General features: G+C 40.5%; 3 protein-coding genes across 5 annotated transcripts in view; 2 read left to right on the top strand and 1 right to left on the bottom strand.

Moving 5' to 3' along the window:
• cmss1 (cms1 ribosomal small subunit homolog) overlaps window positions 1-435 on the top strand; it is a 37,132-nt gene extending 36,697 nt beyond the window's left edge. For both annotated transcript variants that reach the window (XM_044364941.1, XM_044364940.1), the window contains exon 10: window positions 97-435. In XM_044364941.1, coding sequence (XP_044220876.1) covers window positions 97-180 — 84 coding nt within the window. In that variant the 3' untranslated portion in view covers window positions 181-435. The remainder of the gene's footprint in view (window positions 1-96) is intronic.
• Window positions 436-536: 101 nt separating this feature from the next.
• tmem30c (transmembrane protein 30C) lies at window positions 537-4,514 on the top strand. Its single transcript, XM_044364939.1, has 7 exons — window positions 537-1,160; window positions 1,415-1,531; window positions 1,847-1,954; window positions 2,158-2,248; window positions 2,326-2,472; window positions 2,573-2,785; window positions 2,983-4,514. Exons 1-7 carry the CDS (start codon window positions 963-965, stop codon window positions 3,168-3,170), a joined length of 1,062 nt encoding a protein of 353 aa, XP_044220874.1. The 5' UTR covers window positions 537-962; the 3' UTR covers window positions 3,171-4,514.
• Window positions 4,515-5,861: 1,347 nt separating this feature from the next.
• dcbld2 (discoidin, CUB and LCCL domain containing 2) lies at window positions 5,862-24,351 on the bottom strand. 2 transcript variants are annotated; one of them, XM_044364938.1, is made up of 15 exons: window positions 23,986-24,349; window positions 20,972-21,196; window positions 19,159-19,296; window positions 14,331-14,382; window positions 14,169-14,241; window positions 10,406-10,539; window positions 10,154-10,194; window positions 9,511-9,726; window positions 8,569-8,693; window positions 7,887-8,034; window positions 7,658-7,795; window positions 7,476-7,569; window positions 7,342-7,391; window positions 7,120-7,254; window positions 5,862-6,579 (listed from the first exon to the last, which is right to left on the bottom strand). In XM_044364938.1, the coding sequence occupies exons 1-15, from the start codon at window positions 24,086-24,088 to the stop codon at window positions 6,161-6,163; spliced, it is 2,091 nt and encodes a 696-aa protein (XP_044220873.1). In that variant the 5' UTR covers window positions 24,089-24,349; the 3' UTR covers window positions 5,862-6,160. The 2 variants fall into 2 exon arrangements, with proteins under 2 accessions (XP_044220873.1, XP_044220872.1); XM_044364937.1 differs by having other exon boundaries at window positions 7,120-7,391; window positions 23,986-24,351.
• Window positions 24,352-24,783: the final 432 nt, after the last annotated feature.

Raw genomic sequence — 24,783 nt, 5'->3', positions numbered from 1 at the left:
ATGATTGGCTTGTTTTGACTAATCTCACTGCATTATTCTATTAAATATTTGATTTTTTTTAATTTGATATTTGACATTCCTGCATGTATATTTCAGATCAAAGTGGACTTTTTCAAGCTGCTGGAGAGCGGTATCCTCAATGGCTGTAAAGAAGACAAAGTCAAAATTGGACTATTTTAACTGCACATTGTAAACTTCACCATGTGCTGATAATGTGCACCACAACTTCATGTTCAAAGTGTCTTACTGATGTTCCTCCACAACAGGCCAAGGGGCCTCTTCCTGTTTGTTTTCCCTTTTGTGTCAGTGTGAAACCTGCACTGTGCTTTTACTATTTTCAGAGGCCGTGTCAAATGGGTGATGTTGTTTGTTCGCTCTTGTAGTCCAACACGATGTCCCAGTGTGATGGATTGAATAAACGGACTCTGAATGAAACCGGCATCCTTCTGTTTGTTTACTCTGACCTTGGGCAGTCTCTCCCACTGAGAATGTGAGGTCATGAGTTTACTCGCCCACTAGGAAGCCCCATTTATCATAACATCCTTTGATAAAACATTTTAAAGCAGCACTAAGGGGTGCAAAACCAACAGATAATCTCCCACAGCAAAATAGAATAAAAATATAAAATAGTCTTCTGTTTAACTTTGATGCAAATGAACAGGAACCTGTTTGCCTTGATGGAAGGAAGCAGTGAAAAAAACAAAACAAAATCACAAAGAAAATGGAAGTAACACAAAACAGAAAGAGGTAGTTAAGTAAAGGATTGTGGTTAATGAGTAACAGGCCCCTACGGTCTCAACGCCCTGCAATGCCTGCTGGGAAAATCTCTTGGCAGGCAGAGTTGTGCGAGTGTGAGAGTAGAGATAACACTTAAGCAAAGAACAGGAAGAGAGCAGCGCCTTCGCATACACACTTGTTGGATCTCCAGTTTCCTCGTCTATCCCCAGCTGAAGCTTCTCCTCATGGGCAGAGTGAAGGCTAAGTCTGGGCCCTTGGCTCGGAGGCCAGACAACTCGGCTTTCAAACAGCAGAGGCTCCCTGCCTGGTCTCCCATGCTAACAGCTAACACTGTGCTGCCCTTCTTCTACATTATGGCTTTGATATGTATGCTGCTGGGAGTATGGCTTCTTCTTACCGTGCAGAGCATACAGGAAATAAAGGTGAGATTGTGTTTTTGAGAATTGCCTTTGCTTATTGAGTAGTTTTTTGACTAGAGGAAGTATTCTAATACAAAATAGACAAAGTGTGTGTTTGAAAGAGAGGGAGAGGAAGAGAGCGAATGCCCTTGTGTGCAATAAAAAAGGGAGTGACAAAGAGAGTACAGATCCAAGGTTATGTTTTGAATTATGGTAAACAGGAACAGTTTATTCTCCATTTATTCTGTTCATTAATTAACTGTCTCCTGTCCTCTCAGCTGGACTACACGCAGGCCGGGACGTGTGATAAATGCTTTGAAAAGCTTAAAAATGTGAGCATTGCAGCACAGGGCTGCAGTTGCAAAGTGGTGTTCGCTGTTGAGAAAGCCTTCAAGGTAATAGTCTGAGTTTGACAAACATATCCAGTCAGTTTGACAAAATAATTGTAGTTTTTTCCAGATCTTTCAACCGCATCTCACAGTTTCTGATGGTTTGTCATAGACAGTCCAACTAACATGAGACCCAAGTATGATTAAAAGCTGTAGAGTCTTGTAAATGTACCTTGAATTGAGATTATTTTGTCAAACTGCTATATTCCAAGGTCAGAAAATGAACTTTTTATGCTCAAGCAAGCGAGTCAGACATAGAATTCAGCCTTGCATCTCTGTTTGCACACATATGCTGATGATCTGCATCCTGACTGCTCCCAGGGAGATGTCTTTTTCTATTACGGCCTGCAAAACTTCCACCAGAACCTCCGCAGATACATGGACTCCAGAGATGATGGACAGATGGTTGGCAGGAAGCAAAACTTAAAGGTAGCTCCACAAAACTTTTGTATTACTTTTCAGAATACCATCGTAAGGAAACTTTACTTGCTGACAGCTGCAAATACTGCAACAAATACACATTCATCTCCATGAAAGAAGCTTGTTTGAATGTGAAATATTTTATACACTGCTGTTTAAACATTGTTAAATAATGTCTCTGGGTGTCTTCATAAACCTTGCTCCCTGACTAGAACCCCAGCTCATACTGCGAGCCATTTATAAGAAACAAAGATGGACTTCCCATTGCTCCCTGCGGTGCTGTGGCCAACAGTATCTTCAATGGTAAGCACTACTCATAATACACTTCAGTGTCGCATCCATCCTCCATTTTCCTTCTTGACTCTTATGTGTTCTCCCAGATTCCTTCACATTCAACTACCATGGCTCCAACGGTTCTCCAGTCAAGGTCCGTCTGTTACGGAGGGGCATCACCTGGTACACAGACAAAAACGTCAAGTTCCGGAACCCACAGATCGACAACTTGACTCTGGCTGAAGTGTTTAAAGGTACATAGAAATGTCCTTGATCAAACACAGAATTTCAGCTTCTTGCCTGTTCTGCAATGTTTAAATTACTCACCATGTCTGATGTGTGATCGCTCCACAGGCACAGCACAGCCACTGTACTGGCATAGACCTGTGTATGATCTTGATCCCCACGACCCAACCAACAACGGCTTCATCAATGATGACCTGATCATTTGGATGAGAGAGGCAGCCTTCCCCAACTTCAAGAAGCTCTACGGGGTTTTGTACCGAGCCAACAAGCCGTTCACTAAGGGGCTACCAGCAGGGAATTACAGCATCGATATATCCTACAGTATCCTTCCACTGCTGTCACAGATGTAATGGGAATGTTGGTGCAGGTTTTAAGTAGGTGCCTCTACAGGAAAGTGAAACATACTTAACACGTGTCCCATTGTGAGCATTTGTTTCCACAGCCTTAGCATTTATTTTAAGACCATTGAGCTTCTCTTAGTGATCGCCTATTTTCAGCCTTGACCTCTGCCCTTCCAGACTTCCCTGTGCAGTACTTCCAAGGCAGAAAGGAAGTGGTGCTGACCACACTGACCTGGTTCGGAGGTCAGAACCATTTCCTGCCCATTGCTTACCTAGTAACCAGCAGCCTGGTCCTGCTGATAGCCGTCGCCCTCACCGTGGTCTGGTGGAAATTTGGAAAGGATGGAAAAAACATGGAGGAATGAAGAGTGAGGAAGTGATGCTGAGGAGTGAAAGAGTGGAAAAACTCAAGAGCAGCTGAGATAGAGATTACAAGAACATTGACATACAAATGTAAGTAAATGCGGGATGAGGAGAAGGGATTTTAAAAAAAAGTTCATTTGGTACAATACCATGTGTTGAAAATCAATGTTGATCAAATGACTCGTGTGATGGCTTTACTGTGATGATGTTGCTCTGCACACCCAGTTGTGTTAATGTTTGTGTTTTTAAATGTACATCTTTTTGTTTATGTACAAAAAAAATTACAATAGCAATTACTGGTATCCAGTCATCAAAGTGTTGAGGCTGTTTTTCGTGTGGCAGAATTACGCTTTGAAAACTCTTGATGTTGAAAACAAACTATATGGGAAATCCTGTAATTCAACAAAAGTAGTAAAAGGTGTATGTTTGTGGACAAGGTTTCCAATTACAGAATTACTACTGAGGTTAGCAAATGCAGCTGGCATTGGTTCGCCATTGGTGTTCTTACATGCTAATACTTGACAATGTTATATAAAATCCTAACAAATTATTTACTTAAAGGATAGATTCATCTTTTTTCAAGTCTGTCTTAAATCAATAGTCAGCTGCCTATATGAGCACTGAAAGTTTAATCATTCCTCCTGTTCATACTGGCCATTAGAAGATACCCACCAAATGCACTCCAACAGTCCTCGTCATGAGCAAAAATGTATTGTTAAGGTTATTTGAACTAATATGAGGCTGCAGCTATCCAAATTAGACAACTATCAAGTGGATATCTTCCAAAGTTCGGACATTTTGTACTAAAAAGTGTTTTCCCAGACAGGGAGTCCTTGCTGAGCTGCTGTGGAGGAATAGTAACAAAAAGACAGTTACTTTGGAAGATATTCACTGGATTAAGCTCATTTGGATGGCTGCAGCCTCATATTAAACTTTTACTAATATAGTTTTGTGCTGAAGAAGGAATGATTACAGCAAGTAAACCTGTTCCAGTGTTCATATGGGCACCTGACTACTATTTTAAGAGAGACTTTAAAAATTGTGAACCTATCCTTTAAGAACTGATACTAATGGAATAATGATTGTGGATCATAGCAGCGAGGAGAGGATGGTGCTAAGATAAGGTTGCTGTATTTAATTGCTGTGTTTAAATGCTGTATTTAATTGTAAATTGCTGTAGTTACAGTGTGATTGTGAAGTCACTAATTGTCAGCACTACATGAATGTGCAAAGAAAGTGAACACAGAAAGCCATCAATGATTAGTTGTGTCTGTACTATGGATTTACAGTGAATGTGTTCTTTTGACAGCTGGTGATTGTAATAAAGCATTTTCTTTTAAAAAATCTTTATTTCTCTATATACAATCAGTGAGAGCCACATAAACAACTCCTCTGTGACCAGGGAGCACCACAACTCTGCATGTAGATTGCCTTGGTTATGGAGTACAGCTGTGTGAACAACACAGCAACCCCTCCTCCAGGCGAGGTTGCTGTTCTGTAAAGTTAAAAAGCAGCTCGTCCCATTTTTCTCCTCCATCTGCGCTCCTGCCGCCAAGTGTTTGGTCACGTCTGTACCACAGGAGGAGGACAAGAGAGGAATGCAGTCTACTGTGGACTTTTTAATTACCACCGGTGCTACAGACAAACATGTCCTACAACGACTATAAGCCATATCATAACCAGTCCAAAAAAACCCAAAAAAAACACAGACACAAGAAAGTAACAAGTCACACCCAATTACGACAGATCAAACACCCATTTCAACACGAGACAATCAACATGATGCAAGTAAAACCAAAAAAAAAGTTCAGGACAAACATACAGGAAGCTCAGACACCAGAGGGTGTTTCTATGAAACTATCAGCTGTAACAGATTTACCCATTTTCTCTGTACCTTTTTGCTAGGCCCACTAGGCCTTTACAAATGATGCTTTACTTCTTACATTAAGACTGCTTTAAGGTGTATTTGGCTAAACTTGTGATGTTGGCACAATCGTGAACGTTGGACCTGTTGTGAATCAACATTGCATAATCAGAAAAGGCAACATTTGGTCTTCAATATTACAAGAAGTATTTTCTCTTTGGATCGATCCTCTACCGATCAGCCTTTTCAAGTTCACATACAAACAAACATCTCCGACAGGGTTCATCAGTCACTAACAAGTTGTCAACGTTTGTTGTGACACAACAGTGTTCCCATTACAACAGTGCAACCACGCACGTCTGTGATCTGTAATCTATGAGGGCGGTGGTGGGCAATTTCTTAAAAAGAGTATTTCCTTGTCAGCAGGATGTGAAATAAAAAATAAATATCAGTAAATCATTTGAGAATTTAACAGGTTTGCAGTGATGGAATTACTAGAACTATACACAATTTCAAGTCATGCTTTTAAACAAGGTAAGACAAAACGTACCGTGGAAAACTAGAGTTTCTCAAGAAAGGAGGAATTCTTTTGACCTTGGGTGCAGGCTACTTAATGCAACATGCGATCAATTCAATAAAATAACCCTCAGATTTGTAGAATGTAAATCATCATGTACATTTCAGTTGAACCTGGTTCAGTATGTAACAGAATAATAATGGAATAATGGAAATCACAGTTTCACAGAATGCAAGAACTACCAAGAATCACAGGACAGGGACAAAGTCTTTTTATCAAATAGTAGTCAGCTCTCTCCTTTTTCATCCTCCGTCAATCCATCCATCCATCTCCGACTCTCACGTCTGGCACAAGCACATTCATCTTTGTGGTTTCAGTGATAGGACTGTAATGGCACTACACAAGCAGATTGTGGCCATGCAGAAACAATTAGGCAATACAGACATCTCCAGATGAATCTAAAGCTAAGGTAGTGTTCATTCAAGACTCGAGCCCAGACTCAAGGGCTCACAGGTTCACACCTCCTCCTCTATCAACCCTCTTTGCCTGTCAAGGTTGCGTTGGCAGTGAGAGGCGGATTAAAAGCCATGTGCATCCCGACTCTCTGCTCTTTAGCTGTGTTCCGTTGGCTTCTGAGTGCTACTCTGAGGCACCTGATAGGTCAGGTCCTCAGTGGGTGTGGCCTGTCCAGTGGCATTTTTGGGCGTATCATACGCCGACCTCCCTGAGTGGCCACTGTCTGTCCGTGTGAGCAGGGAGGAGGGCCCGGCACCCATGAAACTACACACTGTGGAGGGCTGGTTCAAAGAGGAGCCCCCCGATGGGTGGCAACCCATATCGACCACAATGGGTGTAGCATATTCAGCTCCTGAAGCTGGCAGGGGTTCTGCATAGGCGTGGTATACATCTGGTGAGATGGGGGCGTCGTACAGGTCAGGATCTGTGTATCCTGGGTCAGGCCCCTCGTCTGGTTTAAAGGTTGATCGTGGACCTAATGTTGTAACACCACTCACCAGGGGCTGGGCGTACTCTGAAAAGAGAGCATGTCACCATATAATAACAACTTATACTTCATAGATTACATGTTGTCCACACTGTCCACAACATGCTCAACAATTCACAAAAGAACAATAACTGTGAAGTTGAAACAACCCTCAGATTTCCATGTAGCATGTTCTAAAAAGTGCAGTGTATTCCTACAATACTATATGTATGGAGGCTATTGTTTATTACATTGCCTCAGATTTATAAAATGAAGCCATGCACTGCTTTTTAAATCTGACAAAAAGAATGTGAATGCACATTTCTGTCTTTGTACATTTACAGAGTTTTATGCATCTAGTGTGTGCAGATACTTTGACGTTACAAAAGAAAATACTTAAGAAAAGACACATAATTTGACTTAAAATTTAACTATGTAACTAATGTAACCTACTGAGATCTAAACTGCAGTGTTGTGGTGGTATGTCAATCTCAGTTGCTGATAAAATCACCCAATGTCTTGGTTTATCTATCAAACCATCAAAATCAAAGCTGCTTCCTTCAATAGTTAATAATCAACAGCATGTACCTGCAGGTTCAGCATGTAGTCTGGGTACAGCACCTCTCCCTGTTAGCCGGCCCACCTCACTGCTGCTGTACCGAACTGAATCCTCGGTCTCCACCATCTTGGATGGCAGCAGTTGCTTCATGCTTTTCCACCAGTCTGCAGCAAATTCACAGTGAGCTGTGACTAGAAACTCCTCAAAAAAAAACAGAACCAATAAACCCATCCTGCAGAGCGATGACCTACCTGTGCGATCCCAGTGAGGAAGATCGTACATTCCTTCAGAGCTCTTCTTTCTATAAAGAAAGAAATATTAAAATCATGGAGAGCAACAACATCGTTTTCATTTGAGACTTCATTTACTCATGTTGAAGACGTACCTGTTCCTCCAGTGCCAAGCGCAAACCACAATCAAGATGAGAGCAGTCAGAACCATGACCAACACGGGCACCAGAACTGCTGCAAGTGCCACATCTAAGAGCAAAAACACAGCAATAAATACCAGATGATAAACATCTCTATAAGGGGTCAAACGAGCCGTTAGATCTAAAATCTGACGCACCTTTGCCTGTGTGAGGAGGCATAGTGGTGTTTCTGATGTCTGGGGTGTGTGTGGTCTGGCCAAGCTGAGGTGGGCGTTTTGTACCGGCAGGAGGTGGAGTGCGACGAGAGGGGGCCCTCGGTTCCGGCCTCTGCCTCACTGTCAAAAATAAATAAATAAATAAATAAATAAACATCTTAGATCCAAAGAATAGAAAAATGTATTATTATATTATATAATATTTATTTACCTGTATGAAGTTGGCAGCCAAGCAGCTCCAACTTGAGCGCAATTCTCTGGTGCCATGAGGTTGGATTTATCCTCACAAACCGGGCCTCGATAGGAGGAATGAAGTTATTCCTCACCTCATGCAGGTAGTTGATGTTGCCTTGGAAAATCTACCACAACATGGGAACAAACACTCTTATTTGTGCCAGAGATTTAAACCCAGTTGTAGACCAGTAGTAGTACTTAAGAATTAAAAAATGTTCACCAGAGCAATTCTTGTTTCAGACTGAACAAATCCACTATAAGCCGTAAGCCGATTAATTTCCAACTTGGCAAACTAATAACTACTTTCCTCAACACACAAAGAGCCTGTAAGACTCTCAGCAGATAGCAGCTCGTAGACAGCACTTCCAGCCTTACAACCCTGCCACTAAATCCATATCCATTCATTATTAATGCCCGAGTGTCCTGATTTGTCTACCACAGCACTTAACTCAAACCACTCACTGCTCCCATTTCCTGACATAAACATCCCTTAGTCAATACCAGTTGCTATAGAAACAATCCAAGTATGTGTCCCTGCAGCCTTCTAAAGTGACATTTTTGTCCATTTGCACCAATTTGAAAAAAAAATAACAGACAAGTGAAAGCCAGTGACGTAATTGTTGAGCGAGCAGGGTTTATTGATTTAGTGATTGTATTACCTTGTCTTGTGTAGAATTGGCTTCCCTGTAGCTGTACCACTGCTGGCCATCATGACTGTACAGGACCCGGTACGCTGAAAGATAGTACTGGTACTCTCTCAGGGTAGAACCGGTGGTGGTGATGCCTAGATGGACAGACAGCAGAGACAAAGTTGATGTTCAGTTGACTTGATTGTGAGCTTAGTATGTTAAAACCGGAGAGAACATTTTGCTGAAAAGCCTTATTCTGGGCTTACAGTTAAGGGGACATATTGTGATTTTTGTGATTTTCTGTCATTTTTATACTGTTATGATGTCAGATGTCTATGTTAAACATAGTCCAAGTTCCAAAATATAAGGTGAACGTATGTTAAAAGATCCCAAAAAGATAAAAGCTCAGGCTTCAGCCTGCTCTGAACACTTCCTTACCTCTACTTCCCCATCGAACGGACATCATATTGTTCACACATGCCCATAAACAGCCAACCCTTTGTTGTTCAAGTTGTTCCACAGGTTGTTTGTGTTGTCCACTTGCATATTTCAGATTGGACTTTAGCTCGAACATATACGAATGTATTTGAGAAGTTTATATTTCGAGTAAAGAACTAGAAAAAGAAGTGAAATCCTACTACTACTGTTTGTTTACGTAGCCTCTGAAGCTGGTGGAAGTCAGCTTCTGGACGCGAACCAATCAGAACAGAGTGGGCTCATCAGGAGAGGGGCCTTAAAGAGAAGGAGCTAAAATGACCTGTTTCAGACAGAGGCTGAACTGAGGGGCTGCATGAACTGTAAGTCATGCAAAGATATTCCAGCACAGCCCCAGAATATAAATATAGACCTGTGTGTGTGTGTGTGTCATGTGCATGATATGTCCCCTTTAACTTAAGATAAATTCAGGACAGTGGTTATAGTGTATAGTAATACCAGTGAGTGTGTGTGTTTGTATATGAATGTCTTGTGTACCTGTGATCCTCTTCTCCCTCTTCAGATCGACCTGCAGCCACTGCTTCTGGTCACTCTGAGAAGGCGCCCAAGGCAGCCCCTCCTTTTTTAGCCGTGCCCCTGATGACGCCCACACACTGTGTTGACCAATGATGTTGTTCCATTCCCACTCAGACGAAGCAGAGAGCTGAGTGTCTGCAACACCGCCGGACTCTAATCCCAGAGTTCCATAGCAGCCTGCAAGCACAGAGAAGCCAGCACCATCGTTAATAACAAGATTAACCGTTTAAGAAATTCAATTAGATTTAGTGCAGAGGGCCTTAATATCATTTTACATAATTCCAGAGGTCCAATTGGATAAAAGACGAAGGATTCCTGCTCATAACCCTGAAGTCCAGATGTACACTTGAGTTTTTCTGCCTGTGTCTACATTAGAAATTTCAGGTCAGACATTAACAGCAATCAAGTTTGAACTGTGAGCCTGTGTTAAAACACTGAGTAATTTACTCCAGATTTTTTGTTGCAGACCTATAAAAATTACAGTCATGGCAAGATCTGCACTTAATTAAAATTACAGATGCTGAAGGTAATAATTACATTTACAGGACTTCCCCAGCAAAACTATTACAGCTCTTAATGGTGCTTTAGTGAAAAAACAACTCACCATTGGTCCTGAAGGTGAAGAGACTGTTTGACAAAGTTCCTCTGAGGAGGGAAGAGATGTGTGTGATTAGAGAAACAAGAATACACTAAATAAAAGCTAATCGATTTCAGTTTTTAGTCTTTTCTGAAAGATACAAATCAAAATAATGAGCACCAAGTACACATGATGATGAGGAGGAGTAGTGTCATACACCAAAGTAAATGAAGATAAGAGTGCAGGAGGTTTGTGTGCTGTAGTGCCTGCAGTTCTTACCCAGTGGAAGTGACATTGTTAGCCAGTGTGCCCTCATAGTGAGGGATGCCTTTGCTGCTGACCACGTTGATCCTCCCTCCAACAGCGTTGGACACTACACCTGCATGGATGGCTGCCACACACAGAGGAGAGGACTGCAGAATGAAAGGAAAGAAAGAAAGATGAGAGATTCTGGTTATGCACCTTTCTATTACAACAAATAGTCATAGAAACTAAAACTCATGCATTTGTGCTGCCATCTCATCATGATGTACCGTGAATATATATGAATATATAATTAGACTTATAATCGATTACAAAGCCAAGGCTTTGTTCAAGACACAATTTTTCATGTGTCTTTGGTGATCCCTGACTTTCCTCTTATGTAGCCATGAGGTTGACATTCATGGTTTTTAGTGAAACGTCTCAAAAATTATTGGATGGATTGCCAAGAAATTTGGTGCAGGCTTCTAATTAGCAAATGTTAGCACGCTATACTGTCGTTGTGGGCATGTTAGCATGCTGACATTAGCATTTAACCCAAAGAAATCGTGTGCCTTAGTACTGTTTCACAGAGCAGTTAACATGGGTGTAGACTCTTAGTCCTTGTTGCTTGAAAAATGACAATTAAGTGATGATCAAAATGGTGCTTTTTTTTCTGTTGATCAATTAATTGATTATTACACTGTCTACTTTATTGTAACTGCTTTGAAACAATTAGTGAAGTTAACTTTTGACTTTTTTTCGTGTTAGCCCATCTCACGTTCTCTTAGACTAGTCTTGAAGTTGTCTGTACCTTTTTTAAAAATATCAGTAACATTTCAAGAAATTCTGGCAACTCTTCATTTTACAGGTCCTTTAAATTTATACTTATTTCCTGGATATTTTATATATTATTATATATTTTATAACTTGCAGGTTAATTTTTTAGGATGCTGATTTGGTTTAGTTGGTAAGTGCCAGTTCATTACATTTGGGTTCATACATAGTTGTTCATTTGCAAAAATTCGTATCAAATTAGACTCTTAAAAATTCTTTAACTAACAGAAAACACTTAGTTGTCAGTGTGTAGTTTTGTGTCAAACTACATGTTAGATTCTTTCTTAAAAACTCTATAATGAGCACATTTCCTGTATACTACCAAATTACATAACTCTTTCAAAGAAATGACCTAAGAACTAACAGTTACACAGCAGCTACTTTTAGGAAATTATAGAAAAAGAAATTATGTTAATATTTGTTTGACACACAAAAAGCCCTGATATTGATCACAGTTATTGCTTTTGCAGTCTGAATGAATGCTGAGTACATGTTGTAGCAATCAGAGCTTGGTTTTGACCAGTGAGTGACTGTACAGCAGACTTGAACCCTGGTAGTTCCTGGGCCATCAAAGAATACTAACTCTGGAGCAGAGACATTTTTGGTTAAAGCTTGTGAAGGTAATCAAAACTTTTACTAGGTTTCAACCCGCGGTTGAAATGCAGAATCAGGGGCCGACAGGCAGCAATGCAAAACAAGGACCATTTGCAGGTAAGTGAGTGAGATCAGGCAGTACTGTCTTTCAGTGTGATCACAGAGAGCAAACTCTCAACCTTCAGACTGTGGCAGTTAAAGGCTGATGAATCAGCATGATGTCACTCCTCTGTAGAGAGAATACTAAGTGGCACTGGTAATGATTCACCGCCAGCCGCATTCCAGCCCAAACCTGCTGCCACATCACTGAGAAACGGACAAAAGCCTGATTCCACTCTGGCCACAAGCTCCTTCCCATGAACAGCTGGTTGAGTGAGGTGGAAATTTATTACTGGAAAAAGGCCCACACTGGAATCCACAGCTGACAAGATTGTGCGAAAACTCTTGTTACCCAGTGACAAGTATGCATACACATATGCATTTATTCTCACACACACACACACACACACACACACACACACACACACACACACACATAGACAGCAGTCACTGCTGCCACAAGCAATCAACACTTGCCCTGTGACTCTTAAACTTCCCAAAAGCATACACCACATCCTACGGAGCGCCATACCAAACCACTAACACAAACACTAAGTACTGCTCCAAACCACCGCACCCTGCCTCCAACAGAGGAAACCACACTTACACACACATACATACATAAGATAAGTTGGATGTGGCAATTTAAATTTTAAATTAAAAAGAGCATTAAAATTTAAAAAGAGAAAGCGAGCTGCAGGGTCTGGGTGGGGCAACTGCGTGAAACAGACTCAAGTATGCAGAACAGTATTGCATCAGGGCTCCACAATCACCATAATATTACAGTGTTGTGACATACATACACCCCAAAAAAGACAAGCATGAATGAATCACATGCACACATGCAAAAAAATTTTAAAAAACACCCAGGCATGCACACAAAGGTTTTCTCCAACATCTCAATCACACTGACTCACTCTCTAGCTTTTTGTCTCTCCAGAACACACACACTTAAACACACAGCTCTGCTCAGCACCCTCTTGCAGCTGGACTGGATTAGAGGGCTATTATTTTCGGCCAAACTATTATCTCACCTCCCTTTCACCCCCTGACCCAGCCCCTCCTCTGTTCCTGTGGGGCACCTCACTCCCTGAAGCACACCCCGCCGCTCCTCCCTGTCCTCCATCAGCTAGCCAACACCCCTCCCTCCTTCAACAACCCCAAACTCCGAGCATGAAGTCACCAGCCAGAGTCTCGGCGCCCATGACCTCACGCACAGCGGGGGCGCTGTGAGGTCATCAGTCCAGGACTTGCATACCACAGAGCGAGGGGCCCGTTTACACAAGGAAGAAAGAGAAGCCTTCGATGAATCAAGCTGAAAGATATGCAGACTTGCAGCTCAGTAATGGATGGTGACAAAAGACAAAAGTAATGGAGCAAGGTCATGATAACATGAGTAAGCAAATGCTGATGGTCTGGTGGTTCCTGCGAGGTTACAGTGGGAATCATGAGCAAACAGCGGGAGACTGGTGGGCACCATGACTCATATGAGACAATGACTATCACCACCATGCAAGCACAAATACACGCACACACACGTATACCGTATATATGGTTGTCCCGAGCAAATCCTAAGAATCCAAGCTGGGGCCGATACAAGCATATTTTAATGAATCGGTCTCTGCTAAAATAAACCCCATGACATGCTGATTCTTTCTTTACTCTACAGTGTTTTGTCCACCTCAACCTGCTGCAAAGCTGCTCTCGACAGCGTGGGCGACAGTGCGAGTATTTCGCCTGTATATATGAGTGCAAATTAGAGTGTGTGGATGCAAAAAATGATTCCTGACACCAGTTAATGAATCTGTTATCTCTCCTATTTTCAGTACAGAGCAGCGAACAAACACTTTAATTTTTTTTTGCCACTGCTGACCATCACTTTGACCGGTTAAAATGACAAATGTAAACAGCAGCACACTATATCAGCTGTTGCTAATTAATGTTAATTCTGTGAGTAACTTGAATGCAGGCCAAAATGAAACTGGTGTGTTGTCGGGTTTGTGTGCTCTCTGCAGGTCGGTGTCTGTAATAAGCCGAAGATCATTTGCGAGGGAGGAACCTCCACTCTGTAACACCACTGCACAATCACTCATGGACTGAGGATTTCTGCAGTTACAACTCCAACAGAGTGATACGTCTTCTCTCTAGAGGACTGCATTAATTTTAGGAGTCACATTTCTCCCAGTTCAACTTTCATTCATATCATATGAATAATTCAAGCTTATCAACTTAATAGTTTTGAACCCCGACATCATTAACTGGATGTACTCGCCTCTCGGTATCCATTAGGGATAGTTCCAGAAATCTCCTCGGTAGATGTCAAGCAGCCCGCTGGACAGAATTTACTAGAAAAAGAAGGAGGAGCGAGACAAACAGTGAACATCAAAACAGCTTGATCACCGCACAAATACCCCACAAAGCAAACATTATTTACCTGAACTCTGCCTCCGGAAAGTCAGTTCCTTTGTCCAGGCAGGTGATTAGATCTGAAAAAGGCAAATGAACAGTGTCAGAACAAGTTTCTCTGCATTTGTTTCTCTCTTTGGCTAGACACAACCATTTACACTTCCATATAATCAAACTACTGAAAGTCATCAAAACTGACAACAATTTTCTCACAGAAAAATGTTACAATTGGCTTGATACGACACATAGTACTGGTACTTTCTCAGGGTAGAGCCGGTGGTGATGATGCCTAGTTGGACAGGCAGCAGAGATAAAGATGATGTTCGGTTGACTTGACTGTGAGCTTAGTATGTTAAAATCTGAGGGAACATTTAGCTGGAAAGCCTTATTCTGGGCTTACAGTTAGTTAAAGGGGACATATCATGCTTTTTGTGACTTTCTGTCATTTATATATGATGTCTATCTGAAACATAGTCAAAACTTGATGTGTACGCATGTGAAAATACTCCCTGACAGTCAAAAGCCAGGGCTTCAGCCTGCTCTGAACAAACTGTTTGCAAAGTCACCGCTACTTCCCTATCAAACTGACATCAGATTTTTCACACAAGCCAACAAACAACCCTTAGCCTTTATTAAAAGAGGCAGAAGTCATGAAATCTGACACGCCAGACGGTTTGTTACACAGAACTATCTGAGAAGTCGTCCTTGGCAACTGTTTGGAAAAGGGCAGGCACAAAAAATACTTAGCAGGTGATTGGACGAACCATTTGTCTACCACCATCTTACCTTTCCAGGCATCACGCGAGAATATTCACAAGACATTGATTGGTTCAAACCACCGGTGGTTCGGACACAAGCGCATAACTTGAAGCCTGACGAGATGGATTCTCGCGTGATGTTGTGATCTTGCGAATCCAGTTACCTCGCAAGGTAAAAACTAATGCAGAAAGGCTGATTAGTTTTCTGTCAACTGACTTAATCTCCATTTCGAACAACAACACAAAAGAATGTGTGAGCTGGGTTGTTCCTAATGACATAAGTGTTTCAGTGATGAGGCACACCACATGTCCAACAGGATGGGGTTAGGTTCCTGGGAATGCAATGAAAAACTGAGCGGAGGTGGTCTTTCTTGATGAGTCTTGACCACATTATCAAAAAAAAAACATTTATCTGGTAAACCAACCACTGAGTCAAACTAACAAATACCCCCAACCACCAAAAGTCACCATGGTGACTGATTTACTTAGCTGTGCACACTGTCCACCCACACTTATCTGCATGATCAATTCCATGACTAGCATAATGCGTATGGACGAACACAATTCAATACTTTGGTGGAAAAATCTGCTGTAGCTGGACTCATTGACGGCCTTGTTTGTCTTCCAGAGTGATTCAGTTGCACCGAGATGACCACTAAGACTGAATTACTACTCTCCTGCACGCACGCCACTGCCTTCCACTTCTTGTGGCTTCAATTATCCGTTTATCTGAAATCACTGAAAATGTTCCACATGACAAAGCATGCCCTTCAGAATGGCAATCACACAGTACTCATCAACAATATTCTTATTGAAAAGAACATCCAATTTTAGACATCAGAAGTTGTTTCTTTGTCTCCCGGACTACCACGCACAATAACTATGGGTGGGTATTCCCATAACAGCCAAACAGTGTCCACACCATCAAGTATCAAACAGTCACAGTTGTGCAATAAGTCTGCTGAGGGGAGAGAAAAGCTGATAACTTATCATCTGTTATCAGTGCCAAAACACAGATGATGAATAAGCACTTTTATTAAGTTTTATAAAACGTTCTTTGGCTGTAGATGGATCTGTGTCTGTTACATAAATATGCAACTGACGCAAGTGCTTTAATAGCGGGCTGATTACTCAATTAGTCAATAAACAGAAAGTAAATCTGCAACAATGCTGATAATCGATTAATCATACAAGTCATTTATCAAGACAAAAAAACCAACATTCTCCAGTTTCAGCTTCTATAATTGACTTTCTGCTATTTTTCTCTGGTCATTGTAAATCAGACATTTAGTTGTTTTTTTTTTTTATTGTTGGTTGGACCACACAAGAGTTTTGGCTCTGGGAAATTGTGATGGCCATTAAGAAAAACTCATACAACTCAAACTCCTCACTTACAATGTGAATATTCACAGGATTATGAATTTTAAAGTTAATATTTGGACATTTAGATGATACACAATTGTTTTTATGAATAATATCCCAAAAGCATAGACAATATTGTTAAGATAACTGTTATGATGGGTAAATATATCACTCTGCGTTCTTCTTTTATGATGTGATAAAAATCATCACACAGAAACCAGACAAAATCTCCTCATGTACTGACAGGGTGAGATAAACACTCTTAACTCCACTACTGGCTTAGAAATGATGTTTTATTAGATGTTTCACAACTTTTTTTTTTAAATGAAGCTTACAATCACAGAGTCAATGGGAGGAAATTCTTGATATCTACTAATTATTTTCTTTTACGCACCACTGTTAAGTGGGTGTGAAAAAAACAGTTTTCTTAGATAATAATCTAGCACATGTGCATGTCTACTATCGTATCTCTTCAGTAATATCATTTCACATTAGAGGAAAATTGACAGCTTCCCATTGAGGAGAAGCCTTATAATAAAACCACAAAATATTACCACTTTCTTCTCAATTACTCTCACTTCCTCTTGCCTCTCTTCCCCTTCTTCTCATCGAGCTTTCAAATGTCTCTCACTCTTCCTGCTTCTAGAAATATCTGTCTGCATTCTCCACTATCCCTCTCTGCTCTCTTTTACCAGCCACACTCATTTGAAAAACAGTCACAAAGAACAAACCACAAATACATTAAAGTCGGTCTAGATTCACAGTTTTTCATGCAGACATGGACGACTGCTGAACTGCTATCTGACCAAAACCAGACACAGACACATTCATGTCTGAGCAGGAACTGAGAAATCTTCTTGAACAGCTACACACAAATCTGCTGGTGCCACCCCTCAGTATTCATTACTGCCTGTTCAATCATTTAGGATGGAAAAACATTAAATTTAGACAATTCCCACTAGCATGATGACCCTGCATATTACAGTTGGAATTCCAGATATGTGGCTGATCAGAATGTAACGTTTACAGCCGGGCAGCAGCTCCTTATCTCTTCTGTGTGATTAAATACACTCAACGGGAAGCAAACACAGCATCGTAAATGCTCTTCTCATTTGGCCTCCAGCACCACTACCACAAAACTGCACACAGCCCTCCATTCAGCTCAAGTCATCTAACTGTAGACACTGTTTGCTTATGGGATTATGGGACATGTACTGTATATAATGTATTTTGATCTCTCATATACAGTGGCTCTGACATGCAGACAAAACAAAACACATTAACAAAGGAGAAAATGCAACAAATGAAAACATGTTTTTTTTTTGTTTTTACAGTTACTTTCATTATCAATTAACAATACAACTATTTTTTCAATTAATTGTTTTGGTCTGTAACGTGTCAAAAAACTGAAAAAATTCCAATCACAATTTCCTATTTATATATCATATACAATCCAATCTACAGTCCAAAACTCAAAGATACTCAATTTACTATAGTGTAAGACGAGAAAAAGCAATTAATTCCCAAATTTAATAATCTGAAATCAAATATTTGGCATTTTTGCTTAAAAAAAAAAAAAAGACCTAAACAATTGATCAACAAAATAGTTTCTGATTAATTTTCTGGCGATTGATTAACTGACTAATCATTGTGACTCTACTTGTTTTGTCTACCAACAGTCAAAAATGATTTGATATAAAGTGATAGAAAACTAATTACAGCAGTAAATCCTCATTTTTGAAAAGCTGAAATCAGTGATAAATGACTTTAATAAGTATTCAATCAACAAAATTGTTGTTGATTTATTTTCTGCTGATCAACTACTTGGGTATAAGACATATTTAGACCTGTGACCCATGGCAACACAACAGGACCTACCCAGCCTAATTAGAGTAAGTATAACTAGCAATATTACAACAGAGTAGACCTGAGAAGACCTCCAGTGTGATTTTGTGTTCTGCAGTGTTGTAATGTCTGAAATGCTGTGATTTGTTGTAAGTGATTTGTTAATGTGGTTTATGAAATACTGTTGTGGTCATTTTTTCTGTTTTGTTAATGCGTTTCATCCAACGCTGTTTGTGCTTTGCAACTCCTGGCCACCAAAAACCCACCAACATTGACCTAATATCACACACACGGAGCACACTCATGTTACTGAGTGAGAGAGAAATGTCACTGTCAAAACATTTGTAATCTCCAGTTCTCATAGTATTCATGTTTCAACTTGAAAAAAAAAACATCCTAGCACAGGATGAAACACGGCTTTGGGATTTATTACAGATCCTAGAGCACGAACACTGTGAAAACCCAAAAAAACTGCAAAGTGGTCGAGAAACAGACAAGGCTGTTTGTGATTGTCTAGAAAGGTGACATATGAAGAGATAAAACACACACACACACACACACACACACATTAGCTGACCTGTGTACAGGGCTTTCCAGGACAATCTATTTAGATCAGATAGCTAACACTGAGGAGGTGGTGCAGAATGAAACAGCTGTAATCAGCCTCACATTGGACTTTAACTCGATCAGTGACACACACGGTCTCCAGAGCAACTCTAACACCTGGGGCCAAAACAGAAATGTAACCAAACTTGATATTAAGACGACTTCAACAAAACATCATTCCAGTCTGCTACACCTCTATCACATGACTACCCCTGCAGGCTGGGACCTACAGGGGGAAACCTGATGATCAACACATGAGATGCAGAGAAGAGAACGAGCAGGTACCTGTGTGTTCAGTGGTGGAGTAGGACAGGTAGAATCCACGTCCTGTGGTGTGGGTCCCACTCATGAACTGGACCGTGACCTGGTTGCCAGTGGACTCGATAAGCTCTTTAATCTTCAGACCCAAACCGCAGTACTTGACTGTTGCACAGCACAGGCAGCCGTGGGAGAATATGTAGGAGATGCAGGACAAAAATGGTTCTGGTTAGTTACAAAAGCCTGTTAAGTATAACAAATATAACAACAGATCTACCATAACACAAGCATTATGTTATATAATAATGCAGAAAAAAATCTTTAGTGATTGCTGTGACTAACTGGGCTTTACATCAAAAGAGCCAACAATAGAACATATAACCCAGGACAGAATGATACAGCTGATCTTCATCGTCTTGATGGATTAAAATATTTCAAAAATGAATTTGACTATTCTCAACACGTGCTCACAAACCAACTCTAGGAAAGCAAAAATCACCCAGGTGCTAGTAACAGATTACTGACTGTACTTTTAAGCTGGGAGCATTTCAAGAAATGGTTCTCCCCTAAAATGAAAATTCATATCATGTCATAATCTGTTCAACTAATTATCAGTAACTTATAATCAGCCTTTTCTCAAACTCTTATGGAGCCATCTCATTACAGCAATGTCAAAGCAAGAAAGAACATACTGAACAATGGCACTGTGCATCTACAGGTCTAATATTTAGCTTTCTATCATCTACAATCACTGATGACTAGGTGCTTATCATGTGACCAGCGCATTGTCAGTCGTTGTGTTTACATGCACTCAAGTGACCTGGTATTGTCAGCGTGCTGCAGCAAACTGATTTTTTTAAACATCATGTAAGCAAACACTTCAGAGAGTAAGTACTGCTATGACAATAGCACAGACTGTGGCTATTCATCCTTGTTTATGTTTCACCTTGAATAAAAACACACATCATCCTCTTCCACACATCAAAAACAATTAGATAAACTCAGAAATGCACAGTCCTAGAACTGAAAATGAAATAAATAGTTTGGTTTCAACAGCTGAACATTATTTATAAAGATCAGACATATTCCGCTTTAGGTATTGTATATACATACACAATATATCTCTAGAGCTGCAATGATTAGCTGATTAATCGATTAGTTGACAACTATTAAATTAAGAGCCAACTATTTTGATAAATCGATTAATCATTTGGAGTCATTTTTTAAGAGAAAAAAAGTCCAAATTCTCTGATTCCGGATTCTGAAAATTTGAATATTTTCTAGTCTCTTTGTATTTTTAGTTTTCTTTAGTCCTTTAGATATTCCTAAACTAAATATCTTTGGATTGTGGACTGGATTGAGGATGTCATCCTGGGCTCTGGGAAACAGGGACCGACATTTTTCACCATTTTCTGACATTTTATAGACCAAATAAGTAATCCATTAATCGAGAAAATAATTTACAGATTAAACAATATTGAAAATAATCGTTACCTGCAATCCTATATATCTTTAAGAATGTAATGCAGATCTCATAGTAACCAGGTTACTGCAGCACATGTTAATACATTCTCCAATTTCCTGACATAACCTGTAACCTAGTAACCAGCTGTGCATGTAAACATACAGACAGTGACACAAGTATGGGAGATACTGAGACGCATACCATTTAAGAAATGGCTCATTTGAGACTAGGAGGACATGCTCACTTTATATTGGTGCTTTTATGAATTGAGTTTCAACTGATATGACAGAATAGATGACAGCGTTGTCATTTTGGCAGTAACTTTCTCCCCTAAACCAGACTAAATCCAGTCCAGTAACTGCTTGTCATTCTCACCAATCTCACTCCTCTCGGGTCCAACACCATTGTAGAGGCGGAGGTAGTTGACCTGACAGTCGCTGTCTTCTATATCCAGCTCAGCAAAGCGAAAGTAGATCCTGTTGCCACGAGGCACACTGATCTCCCACTCACACACCGTGTCATTTGGGTATGTCCCTGGGTAACCCAGAGAGGACAGAGTCCCACTGCTGGGGCCAAGCACACTGGGGCCACAGCCATCACCTGCAGAGCAACACAAACAGATGTCAGGAGGTTAAAGGACGAGTCTGGTGATATTCTATATTTCTGTCACTGTCAACAAACCTCATTAAAAGACCAAAACCAACAATGAATTGTTCCTCCTATCAAGTATTGGCTGCCTTAAAGCCTGAAATAGCTCATTCCTCTGTTCCTTAGACCTCCACTGTTGTCCAGGAACTATTAAAAGACATTAATGAACCACAAAGTAGCACTAGGTGACACGTTCCTTCATTACCATGAACATAGGCACTTTATTTTTTTTATTTAGCGTTTATACCACATACGTCAGCTTGCTGCCATAAATACTTGCACACCAAATGTGGATTAATTCAAGTCTGAAAATAGTCCCCAATAAATGCACAATTTATTCCGGATTGAGTAACGTTTGCTAGTAATTACAGGCCCATCTGTTTTGGAAAATTACTGAGTTTTTCAATTTTAAATGAATATGTATCTGTGACCCATTACAAAAGATTTATGTCTTTCAGACAGAAATTGTCGGACGCAGGCCTCCAATTCAGTTATGGGAAATGTGTGGGGGTAGGGGGTTTCTGAGGCTATTCAATCATCTAAGCAGTTACGATGCCGTATACTAGCGCCTTAACACTTGGTTGGTTTCGTTGGTCTTTACATGAGATTTGTTGACAATAAGAAAAATACAGAATAACACTTGTCTTATCCTTTATTATTTATATTTTTAGGTTTCTTCCATTTAAAAAATGGAGGGGCTCCACATCTGTTGAGAGGGGCCAAACTGATAGCTTACATGCATACAATATATGCTTGTTCTAATACATCTATAAATGTTACATTAGTAATTCCAGTTTCATTTAGGACACACAGGAAGTAAGGGATTAGAAAGTGTAATAAATCTTATCTAGGGTTGTGACAATTAGTTGATTAGTCAATCTGTAGACACATTAATCTGCAACTATGTGAAAATTGATTAATTGTTTAAGCAATGTGAGGATTATCTTTGTTTTCTATCATTATATACTGACTATCTTTGGGTTTAGGACTGTTGCTCGGAAAAAACAAGATATTTGGTGACATCATCTAGTACTCAGGAAATCCAAGAGGCATATTTTTTAAATCTTTTGAGATTTTTTAGATGAAAAGATTAACAGTTGAATCAAAAAAATAACCAGTAAATTAAAATATCTTGAAAATAATTGCTAGTTGCAGCCCTAATCTACCTTCTTTTTTTAATTTTACAAGACTCGGTATGATTAGAGATTTGTTTGGGCTTCTTTCTGCAGGTCTGTACATCATTTCTGGTTTAACTAGAATAGGCCTTTCGGTTTAGTATGTGAGCGATAACTGTGGCAGCATTAATCATCGGGGTGGTGGTTTGACTCCTGCCCACATGTTGATGTGTCCTGGTGCCAGACATTAAACACCAAACTGCGTGTGAATGTAGGATATAAAAATCCAAGTCACTTTCGGTAAACGCACAATGAATTAATGTAATGTTATTTGGTTCAGCAAAGAGAAAAGCATTAGGTTGGTTTTGGGCTTTATAGACAACAATTTTAGCTGTGCTGCTGAGAACGTCAACTAATTTTGACCAAAGCATAAAATTTAAGAAGCAGCCATCCGATCGTATTTGTTTTACAAAACGTATGACCTAAGACATTTTTAGGAGACATTTGTTTTTCTTTGTGTTGATGCTGTGGGCCTATGGCTCTGAGATAACACTCAACAGTCACGCTTCATGGTGCTAAGTGGATGTTCTGTCAGCCTGGTGTTACGTAAGAGCTTCTCAGTGGACATTATCCAGATGAACAGGACAAAAACAAAAGCTGCTTCCCTCACTCTGACTCATAAATGTTAGTGAACAACTGCATGGTATTCAGTAGGAGTTCAGATTCAGTAGGAGTTCATATTACCTTCCTAAAGTCACCCTCTGATGGTCAAAAACAAACCAGAATACAACTCAATTCAATAAGAAATAGAGCCTACTGTTCCATCATTAAACTTGTTGAGAAAATTGAAAATATCGTACAGATATCACAAAATATTTAAAGAGAGAAACTCAATTATAATTCATTTGAAATTTAAAGTTATGACAAACTGTGTCCACGTGTTTACAGTCATACCCCCACTGCCACCCCACCCCCAATCTCTGACCACCTGAGGTTGGTTGTCTGCGTTAAAACCTATAAAATATTGTTTTTTAGGTTCAGTATGGTGTAAGAAACCCGTCACCTGTCAAACACATCACGCTGATCGAGCATATAGTATTAGGAATACGGTAAATGCGAAAAAAAGGTGTAACTGGGGCGAGAAACAAGGCCACAAGCTCCCAAATGTGCTGTTGTCTCGTACAGTCAACTTAGAGCCAGACTCCATTAAAAAAACAGGCAAGTTAAAGGTGCCTCGCTTATTTGGAAACACAAATAACTAAAAAGACTGTGACTTTAGACTTTTAACAACTCGTTGAAAGCCACGGTTTGATTCGGCTTACAACATATCCTCCAAGGAGCAGTTGTTCCTTAACAAGGAACCGGTTTTCCTGGTTTAACTACCCCACTCTTTCACCAAACACACCGATGACGGGCGGCGGCAAGCGGCGTAAATCAAGCGGAATTCCACGTACACACGGCCATGTAAGGTAGGTTTTAACTTTGGTGCACAGTAACAATACGCCGAGCCTCTGGCTTAAGTTATCTCTACACATCTAAACGCTTGTGTTATACCACCATGGCCGCGTGTCCTTGCGGTTACACACGACTCCTCCAGTTGTCACCGCAGCTGTGCGGGGCACCAACCTTTCTGCGCTCGACAGCCCTCCTTGGTGAGAATGATGAGAATCGACAGGACGAGGACCCCGGCCCCTGTCGGTCCCCTGCCCACCATTACCGCTCTGCCCATAGCAGCCTGCAGTCTGAATGCATAATGCTCGCTTCTGGACCGGCTGCACCGCTTTCAACCTGTACCGAAGAACATTAAAAAAGAAAAAAAACTAATCTTCAACTCCTCGAGGGCGAGTTCGCGCGTGGTTCCCTCCTGAGGATGTATTTTGTTTCTCGTTTCACGATCCAGTGGTTAGCGACACTCACTATGGAGGTAACTGCTCAACACACACACACACGCATCCAATCTGTGGAGCCACTTCCTCCACTGAGGCTCCTCCTCCGGAGCTGGAGCTGGATGTGCTCTGAAAAATCCCAAATTTACACCCCCCTCAAAGTCACTCTTCAGCACAGTATTACAATAAAAACCATCCCAAACTCCACCTTCTTAACATCTGCAAACCAGAGTTGTTATAGCGTTGTATTTTTCCTTAGTTTTCATTTTTTATTTTGTTTTTAATTGTTTGTTTTCAGCTCAGTTTTCTTAGGTTCCACAGTGGGTTTGCACGTTTCAGTTTAGTTTTTATAGTTCAAAGATGATTAGTTCCGGTATTAGTTTCAGTTTTTTGTTATAAAAGGCGCAAGATTTCCAAACACAACACTTCGTGAAGGCGATTGACTCACTCATGTGCCAGGTTGGTCATGTGGTTCTCAAAGTGGGGTCCGAGGACCCCCAGGGGTCCTTGAGTGGGTTCCAGGGGGTCCCCAGCAAAA

The sequence above is a fragment of the Thunnus albacares genome, chromosome 11 (assembly GCF_914725855.1).
Source record: "Thunnus albacares chromosome 11, fThuAlb1.1, whole genome shotgun sequence".
In the NCBI taxonomy this organism is placed as follows: Eukaryota; Metazoa; Chordata; class Actinopteri; order Scombriformes; family Scombridae; genus Thunnus; species Thunnus albacares.
Note: the sequence above shows the minus strand (reverse complement) of the source record. Positions and strands in the feature narration are given on the sequence as shown.